The sequence below is a fragment of the Acomys minous genome, assembly GCF_964271855.1.
Source record: "Acomys minous genome assembly, chromosome: 8".
NCBI lineage: Eukaryota > Metazoa > Chordata > Mammalia > Rodentia > Muridae > Acomys > Acomys minous.
In genome coordinates, this window is record NC_140489.1 from 44,075,714 (window position 1) to 44,085,699 (window position 9,986).

At 49.9% G+C, this 9,986-nt stretch overlaps 1 protein-coding gene across 1 annotated transcript; it reads left to right on the forward strand.

The window, feature by feature from the left end:
- Nucleotides 1-5,221: 5,221 nt before the first annotated feature.
- Nucleotides 5,222-9,374, forward strand: SIX1 (SIX homeobox 1). The gene is made up of 2 exons (XM_084793358.1): nt 5,222-6,065; nt 8,034-9,374. The coding sequence occupies exons 1-2, from the start codon at nt 5,506-5,508 to the stop codon at nt 8,326-8,328; spliced, it is 855 nt and encodes a 284-aa protein (XP_084649484.1). The 5' UTR covers nt 5,222-5,505; the 3' UTR covers nt 8,329-9,374.
- The last annotated feature ends 612 nt before the right edge of the window (nt 9,375-9,986 follow it).

Here is a 9,986-nt window from a genome sequence, read left to right on the forward strand (position 1 = left end):
GACGAAAGGCAGGCTAACGTTTTAGTTTTTAAAATAAACATGTAAATTTATAAATTGATTGTAAAGATCCAAGTAAAGAGATGGGGAGAGACACAAACTGTCTGCTTTCTTTCCAACTGGAACTTAAAACTTTTTTTGTCTCTAGCTATCCTGATTTTTATCTCATAGAAATGTGTTTCCATTTTCCTCTATATACTTTTTTTTTTTGCAGTCTGTATAAGATTAATAAAAAGAGTTACAAATAAAGCAGTGATTCCGGGATAGTGGTTTTTGTTTTGTTTGTTTGAGATATGAATGATCAGGGTCCCAAAGAGATGTGCAGGAGAGAGCGGTTTGTCTCCTTCCTTGGTGTATGAGCCAAAACAAATCAGCCCCTGATGGTCTGGGCTGAAATGCAGCTCACTGGATAATTAACTCCATCTTTCCAGTCCACCCTAACTGTTTATTTAGTGTCACCCTGCATTACCGTCACTAGCACTTTCCTCTGAACAGGAGGAGCTGCAGGCTTTCACCTCCCCAAAGGAAATTCTTCTAACTGAGACAGATGTGGTACTCAGGATGTACATTAGTTGAGAGAGAGGAAGGGGAAAGTTGATTGGAAATCCAATGGAAAGGTAAGCACTCTCGGGGAGTTTTCATCTTGCAAACTTGCTCCAATGTAATATTTAAGAAGAATGGGACGGTGAGTCTCACAGTCTCAAGAACTAATTCTGACAGCTCACTGTCCAGAAAGGTGATTGCCACCCGAGGTTGAATGGAATCTTGTGATTCAGACGACCACTGGTGTCCCTGGGCTGAGCCTCCTCAGAGTGCTGCTGAAGGAACAGGAAGAAATAAGCAAAAGGGCGGAGGAGAGAGGAAGAAGGGACTGGAAGAAAGGAGAAGGAGGAGGACCAGAAGGAGAAAGCAAGAGTGGAGAGTGAGCGAATGAGTGACAGCTCAGGTGCAGACAAAATAATCCACTTTTCTTTGAGCAGTACAGCGAATGAGACCAAGACACACGTGGGAGACAAACCATAATACCTCCCAAACTCGGGGGCCAAGCACCCTTTCTTGTTCCCCCTTAGTGTATTTTCAGTAGGAGGAGGAGGAGGAGGAGGAGGAGGAGGGAGGGGGCTGGGATTGGAAGCTCAGATTGGTGGAGAACAGAACTAGGATGTACGCGTTTGGAGGTGTCGCATTCTAACTGTGCTTCTGTGCCTCTCGGTGTGGAGATTGAGGTGGTGTTCTCTGGAGCTGCACACGGTAGTCGGAGGACGGGTTTCAGGCGTAGGATTCCAGCTGGTTCTGTTTGTCCAGGTGTGGGAGGGGGTGGCCGGCTGTCGGCTGGCACCCTGGGTCAGCCTAGCCTTTTCGCACCACGGAAGCAGGAGCCTCTGTCCCCACGCTCCCCGCTTCCAGGAGAAAGCCACTACCACCCCTTACTCCCATACATAAATACATTAAGGCTACAGACAAATCCTCATTGTTCAGAAATAAGCCGAGGAGGCCAGGGGGCCGGACGGCTCCCTTCAGCGAGGCAGAACCAGGCAGAGAGGGAGGGAGGGGGGCGGGGGCCGCGCGGATCCGGTGTCGCGTTGCAGATTCCCACTAAAGATAACGAAACGTGATCTATTTTTCAGAACAGCAAGTGGATGAGAAAGAACCTTGACAACACAAAACTCATTTACTAATGGACTGGTTTTGAGTTTCTCCTCCCTGGGTCCGCAAATCTCCCTTCCTGATCCCTCGGCCTATTCAGTCCTCGCAGGCACTGGAGTTCTGCACCGGGCAGGTGGGCGGCAGCTCCCCAGCATCGCCCAGGACCCGAACCGGTTCCCAAAGACCCTGGGCACGAGCAACTTCCGTCAAAGCGGAGGAAAAAGATAAATATTGTTGCCTCAGCTCGGATCCGAGTCTCCGCGCACTGCCACACAGAGATGACTAGTTTATTGAAGATGCCCCTGATTTCCTAATCTGTAGGTAGGGTGGGCGCTCCTACTCCTTCTTGATGGTAAAGGAACTCCAAGAAACCCGACTGAGATCCTCGAGCCATCTTGCTTCAAGCCGGGGGAGGAAAACAAAAACAAGTAGGTCTCAGATACAGGGTTTTGGTAAGAGGCCTACGTCAGCCCAGAAACTCCTAACGTTTTCTCCTTGGCCTTTCCGGTCCGTGCTTAAGTGTCTCTGGCCACAACCTGCACTGCAGAGGTACCGGGAGCGGAAACCCGACTTCGGGAGTCTTTCGCTCAGCTTCAACCTACTAAGCCCGAGCGGGCTAGAGTTGTTGGGTTTCCTTTAAATTCCCGAAGCATCTCTGCTTTTCATGCGATTTGCATTGACAGCAAAGGTTTTATATTACAGAACAGCTCAAACCTTTCTGTGCACGATTTAAAATGGATCATTTGGTTTATGCGGTTTGTAAATTCATGTCATTTTACCTCTTTTAGTGGTTTTCAGTGAAAGGTTCCATTTTGGGAAACCTTATATATCCAAGCCAATAATTATCATTTATAACAATTGGTTCCCTTAACTGAGGGATCCAAATAGTAGGTAGGCTCTTTGGTACAAAAACGCAGAGCACTTTTCCTTTTTAGTTAAGTGATCTATTGGATTAAACGGGGGTGGGGGGGGAGGAAGCTGGTGCGTCCAGGCCCTTTCTCCTCGTCCAGCTTCCCCCCTCCCCCCCCACCCCGCATCTCTGAGAAAAAAAAAAACTTTTTTGTCCTTCACTTCGTTACCAGTTATCACAGGAACTATGCCACACCTCTTCCCATTTGTCACTCCTCTTTCCACTTGTCACCAGTGTCTGGTGTAGCTCTGATTTCTTTTGAACAGAGATAAAAAGAAGGGTCTGGAGGGTGGCGGGAAATGCTGGTCACACACTGCCACCGCTCTCCTGCTGTCCTCTGTAGACGCATACATACCTGTGCTGATCTTCGAACTACACCTCCCTTCACTACACAGACTGGTGATTACACAGGGCACGCAGTACTCGACGTACTGTTTGTCTTTTAAGAAGTGCGACTCTGCTTATAACCCTCCTCCCATTTTAATTGTGCACACTTGTTCCAGACTTTAGGGTACTGATTTTGAGAGCCCATATAAGTCCCCACTCTGTTCCTCACACAGCTGCCATGTCAATAAGGACCGTTCCAAGCAGAGACATTCCTCCTGGCAGGACACTGCAGCTCCCTAAGACTTCATCTGAAACGTCATGAGCACTAAAATAAGACAGGGAGGGAAAATTACCAGGCACACAGCCTTGGGCTCAGCAGTGCCAGGCTTCCAGTTTAGAAAGTAAGTCATTGGGCACACCATGTGGCAGAGGCTCTTTTGAAATAATACACACCATTAAATGCATTTAAAAAAAAAAACACCAAGCCTAAATGTAATGTATCAGCATCTGCGTCCAAGGTTTAATTGCATGAGATAGACAGAATTTTAAGGGGGCAGAACGCACTGTGTGAGAGTTCATCAGAGCAGGGGCTTTCTGTCTCCTTGTGGTCTCTGGGGGGAAACAACCTTGAGGTGGGAACCCTTTATGAGTGTGAAATTCATGTTGCAGGGTGCACTGGACTGGGTGCATTATTTTAAAACCATATAAATAATACAAAGGGAAACCCTTCCTTCACTTAGAGCTCAGAACGCAAAAGCTTCTTTGGCTGATGGAATCAAAACACTGAAATAAGACAAGCAAGTTTAAAGAGCCCGGTGTTTGCTCCCTGCCGTTCTCTAAGAGGGCACACTGAAACCAAAAGCATTTTTGAAGTGTACTTAAAATTCTGTTTTGAACTTATCTAATCAGAGATAAGTGTAGTCATAAAGTCACTCTCCATCCCCCCCCCATTTGGCTTCCCTTATCTCCACACAATGTTCTTATCTCCTGCCAGTCCTGGCTACTGACAACAGATTATCTTTGTTTAGAGAGGCTAATTGTTTTCAAAATCTTTTTCTTAATAATTGCTTTGGAACAAGGTGTGCAAATGAGGCTTAAGATAATTACGGCTTCATTTGTTTGTGCAGTTTTACTAAGCATTCTCCACACAGGAACAAAATAGCAGATGATGGGACTGAAACTGCAGGACACCTCTCATTCTCTGGCAGCAAAATAGGCCAGCGTGGCAACACACACACACACACACACACACACACACACACACACTTTATTTAATCTTCTTGGAGCCACTGTGGTTCTAGCTTTGAGGGCAGTGTCCCTCTCAGAGCCGGGCAAGGATTATGTTACAGCAGATGGTTATTGGAGCTGGGCACAGTTTTATTTAATTTACACCCCATTCCGCGCCTTTTGCACGAGGTTCCCAAAACATTTTTTTTTTGTATGTGTGTGCTAATGGCAAGTAAAGCTTTTCGGAGTTCATTGGTAGCAGAAGTTGCGTTGAAAAACGCAACTGTGCAAGTGGGGAAACTGAGTCCAAAAACCTGTCGACGTCAGATGCTAAATCGCAAATGAAGCCCTGGTGTCTCTATTGGCTACTGTGCCAGGGTCAAACCTTCTGGTCCCACTTCTAGAGGCACTTTGAGAATGAGGGGAATGTTGCCCAGATCAGAGTACGTGCGACCTTTGAGAGGTGTTGGGAGTTAGGGAAAATGGGCGGCGGAGGAGGGGGGAGGGGGGAGGTGTGGCTCTTGAAGCTGAAGCTAACTAAACCTGGGAGAAGACATTCTCTGAGTGCCTGCCGCACCCGAGTCCTAGTCTGCTCTTGTATTATTTATCGCGTTCCATAAGCTATTCATCAATCCATTATTTATTCATCTCAACATTAAGGTAATTAAATATGAGCTCACCGGGAAAAGCCAAGACTGCAAGGGACAGGGATAGGGCTATGGCGAAGAGGGTCATTAGAACGTCTGCAGTCATTGATTTGTGCAGAAACGTGCGAGGCTCCCCTCAGGTGACACTAAAGAGGGCGCCGCTCTGCAAGGTCCTGGCTCGCTCACCACCCTTTTCAGCACCTTTTTCCTTCCTCCCGACCCCACCTCACTTCCCACCTCTCCGGGTCCTTCTCCTCCCACCTCTCCCTATCTCCCCCACCCCCACCCCCCGGCTCCGCAGCTTCGCCCTCCCCACGCGGGGCGGCGAGGCGGCGCGGTTTTGCAGCCGGCCGGGCGGCGCGCGGGCTGGCCAGCTTCGGATAGGCGCCGCCCGCAGCCAATCAGCGTGCCGGGGACGCTGCGCGCTTTAAGGCTGCAGCGGGCAGAACAGAAACCAAGTTCCTCGGCAACTAGCAGCATCCACCCGGCGGCAGGCGGGAGCCAGCGAGGCCCGGAAGGCTGCAGAGTGCGCCAGCTACTTGGAGTCCAGCTCGCCCCAACTACTTCTTCTCTTCTTTTCCCTTTGGCTCCCACCCGCCGAGGTCCGACTGGTCTTTTCGCCTTTGCCAAGTCTAGGGAGGGGGTTAGGAGCAGCCGCGCCCCCCTCCCCTCGGCAGCCGCCCCCCCCCCCCATTTCTCAATTCCTCTCAGTGCCGCGTGCGCCCGGGCCCGTGCGCCCCGGCAGCGCCAGCCATGTCGATGCTGCCGTCGTTTGGTTTTACGCAAGAGCAAGTGGCGTGCGTGTGCGAGGTTTTGCAGCAAGGCGGAAACCTGGAACGCTTGGGCAGGTTCTTGTGGTCACTGCCTGCCTGCGATCACCTGCACAAGAACGAGAGCGTGCTCAAGGCCAAGGCGGTGGTCGCCTTCCACCGCGGCAACTTCCGTGAGTTATACAAGATCCTGGAGAGCCACCAGTTCTCACCTCATAACCACCCCAAACTGCAGCAGCTGTGGCTGAAAGCTCACTATGTGGAGGCCGAGAAACTTCGCGGCCGACCCCTGGGTGCCGTGGGCAAATATCGGGTGCGCCGAAAATTCCCACTGCCGCGAACTATCTGGGATGGCGAGGAGACTAGCTACTGCTTCAAGGAGAAGTCGCGAGGCGTGCTGCGGGAGTGGTACGCGCACAACCCCTACCCCTCGCCGCGGGAGAAGCGGGAGCTGGCCGAGGCCACTGGCCTCACCACCACCCAGGTCAGCAACTGGTTTAAGAACCGGAGGCAAAGAGACCGAGCCGCCGAGGCCAAGGAAAGGTATGCGGCGTGCTTGCTCAGGTTGGGACGACCCCGAGAAACCTCATCTTTCGCCCCTTTCTTCACCCCCCGCCCCGCAGGCATCCCAAAGGAGTCTCTAGCTGCCTGGCCGAGGTCCGTGGGGCGGCGCCCCGGCCCTGGCGACTCTGCAGTGAAAGTTTATGAACCCTAGGGTTGCCTGCTAGAGACTGGGCCGCGTTTGCGTTGAGCACCCTCGTGTAGCTTTCTTTGGTGGGGAAGAATGTCAGGAACTGTCAGCTCTGGGTTTGTTTTTCATGCCTTTCTGGCTGGGTGCGGCGAAGAGAGGGGGTAGCCAGAGAGTTTGTAGATTAGAAGGAAGGGGTATTGCTTAGTATCGCGAAGGAAGAGGTTCAGTGTGGCGGAGGGTCTCGAACCTCTGTCCTTTAGCTACGGCTTGAAGCTAGTTTGAGACGTCCGCTCGGGGAGGGGGGTAATGCCTCCCGGCTCGTTACTCGCTCTCGCCAGCGACTCTATGGATGAGAGCTCTGCTTTATTCCGCGCTAGTTGGACAAAGGGTGGAATCTTGTGAAGAAATTCCCTAAAAAGAGAGCTCTGGGGAAGTCACTGCTGGGTGTCGGATCAGAAGCTCCAAGCCGGGAGAAGACTGCCGCCTGCCGCGCACCCTAGAGCGTGGCCGGGTTGCTTTTGCTGCCTCCGCCACTGCCTCCGCGGGCATGGAGAGGGGCTCCAGTCGGTGGCCTCTCCCGCCCCAGAGGTCGGAAGCAGAACTTTAAAAAAAAGAAAAGAAAAGAAAGTCTCTGCTTTTCCCTCCCCGCGCCGACGCGGCAGCTGCTTGGTCCGGGAGCTGCACAGCCGAGCTGCTGGCTGAGGTTCGGGGGCGCGCGAGGCAGGCGGCGGCGAGCACGGCGTGGAGCGCTTGGGCTGGGGACCCGGGCGCAGGGCCCTGTTGGCTCTGCTTTGTTCGCTGGCAGTCTCGGGGCCGAAGATCTAGCTTCCACGATTCCCCACAGTCCCTGCCTAAATTCTGCGGAAAGGGGCTGTCTGAGAGAGACCATGCTGGAAAGGGAGAGTGCAGACCCGGCGGGTGCTAAGCGTGGGGCTCGTGAAAGGCGGAAGTGCCAGCAGGGATGTCCTAAAGTTGACCGGGACCGGGTGCGGGGACTGCTACTCAGTCGTGCGGGGCCCGCGAGCACCCAGCCGCGGCTGGGCAGCCAAGTTTTTCCTGCTGAGAAAGGGTGGGAGGCTATGGATTGTTGGCGAGCAACTTGAGAGGAGGGCAGGAGGGGCTAGGAAACAAACCAGAAACAACGAAGTAGAGGTTGCACGGTTGCAGCTAGCCTTTCCTTTACAAAACGGCCGGTCCCCAAATCCAAGCGGAGGCCCACTCCCGTATGAAATCCGAGAGACTGGCTAAGCTCCTTGTGTTTACTCAGGTCACTGGGCCGCTCTGGGCACGACTTCCCATGACCTGTCCTAGGTCTCTGGAGCCTCAGTCTGTGGACAGGGGCAGGGAAACTGGTCGTCTAATTGTTTCCTCAGATGGAGGCAGGCGATTGACTTGGGTCATCTCAAGCATTTGTGCACCGGGCAGTTTGTCTCCTGATCATTTCTTTATCACAACAGCCATTTGTCGGAAGGCTCCCAAACTGTTACTTGGAAATATGGGACTAGTTGATAGGTACTTAAACACAGCTGCTTGAACAAAATTGCAAACACCTTTTTTTTCCCTGCTTATTTTAAACAAACCCGTCTCATCCTACTTTGAGAAGTACAGAAGAAAAGGGAGCTACCTCCAAGCAACAGGCTCCCGATTTCTCTAGTCGGTCCCTTCACTTCCTCCATGACCCTTGGGGCTGGGTGGGAGGCAGAGCTCCTCCGTTTGGGTTGGTGACAGATTGCACAATAGCCCTTCCCTCCTTCTAGTCCCCCCTCCCTTCACCTCACACTTTTTTTTTTAACCATATGGTGTTGTCCTCTATTTCCCAGGGAGAACACTGAAAACAATAACTCCTCCTCCAACAAGCAGAATCAACTCTCTCCTCTGGAAGGGGGCAAGCCGCTCATGTCCAGCTCAGAAGAGGAATTCTCACCTCCCCAAAGTCCAGACCAGAACTCGGTCCTACTGCTACAAAGCAATATGGGCCATGCCAGGAGCTCAAACTATTCTCTTCCAGGCCTAACGGCCTCACAGCCCAGCCATGGCCTGCAAGCTCATCAGCATCAGCTCCAAGACTCTCTACTGGGCCCACTCACCTCCAGTCTGGTAGACTTGGGTTCCTAAGTGGAGAGGTACTGTCTGCCCCCTCCCCCCCAAAGGATAGCTGGAGCAGCAGCAACCAAGCGCAGCAACTAGGGACACTTGTACATAGAAGCCAGGAACAATTCTGCAGCTTGTTTCTGGAGTTCTTTGCGCATAAGAGAACGACGGAGTTTCACAAATGTCTTTTTAAAAATCACAACCAACGGCGCTCTCAGTTGAGCATTGTCTCCCTCTTCACTCTTAATTCTCTTGCATTTCCCCTCCCACTAGAAAGGTCAGGAGGCAAAGCACCCTATCTTGGTTCTGGGCAACCCAGGCATCCATTTCAGTAGCCTCTTCCTCCACCTCTTCTTCCTCGTCTTCTTTCTCCTCTTCTTCATCTTCTTTTAGTGAACAGAAAGTACAAGTCAACTGGATTTTAGTTGTTTTCTTTTAATTTATTTATGGAGAATTGGTTTGGGAAAGAGGAAAAGGAAATGAAGTGGAAAGAGAGACATCAAAATAATGAAAACAAGAAACCTCCAGTCTGAGAGGAACCGGCTGCCTTCTTAAGATGAGTAGGAAAATGTAATCATAACTGGGGTTTTTTAATGGGAAAATTAAGTTTACATTTTTCATATTTAGTGTTAAATAATTGTATGTAGATGAAAATGAAAGAACAGTATTAGTGGGGAAACAAGTGCCTAAATGTCTTAATGCTCTCTATGTGCGCTGGTTAGGAGGAGGGGTGACATTAGTGATACAGCTATTTTTTTTTTGTCAAATTTAATGGGGATTTTGGTGGTTGTTTTGTTGTTGTTTTTAATTTTTATGACAAACTTTAAGAGTGTACCGATGAGGGAGGGGGAAAACCACTTTCCTAAATGTCATCACTTCTTCCCTCAGAACTTTCCTGTCGGTAGGTTGCCTCTGCCCAGAGGACTCTGCTACTCCTAGTTTCTGCCTGCAAAGGAGGGGGGGGGCAACAACCTGGCAACCTGGCATTCGCTACAAAGTCAGCGTGTGTTCTTAGGCTTCTTTTCCATTGTACCTAAACCAGTCTAAATTAAAACTCAGTAGACCACCAGGAGTTTGATTCTGTTTCTGAAAGGTGAGTCTGTATTACGGTCATCGGGCCTATTTAAGAACAAGTTTTCTTGCTTTCTTCATAGTGGTTATGAATTGCAGGGTATTTTTGGAGTCTAGCACCTGAAACCAAGAACAGTGACTAGGCTAATGACAAAAGAGAAGACATTTAGCCTTAGGTATTTATTTATTTTTATTATTTAGAAATGCAGTTTTGTTTACCACTGTTTCTTGTCCACAGCATTCATATGTTAACTCGGCTCTTTTGTGTTGACAGCTTATGAAAAGACTGTGAAAGTAAAAGTAATTTATCTGCTTTTTTAAAAAAAAGGGAACTTGAACAATTTAAAATTAAGAATTGATCTGTAGAAATAAAAAAGCAGGCCATCAGGAGCTCTTTTGTCAGATAGTGTGCAGAAAAATCCCAGTAATCATGAAGGCTCGATTGTTCTTTTTGCCTGGGGCAAAATGATATATCTTCTGTATTTAGCTTTTAAGACTAGTGAAACAAATGGCATTATTTATTAAAAATTCTACTCAGGATAACAGGATTGGCTTGCTTGTACTTTGTAAAATATTGTTCCCCAGGGAGAGTTTATTTATTTTCTGACATG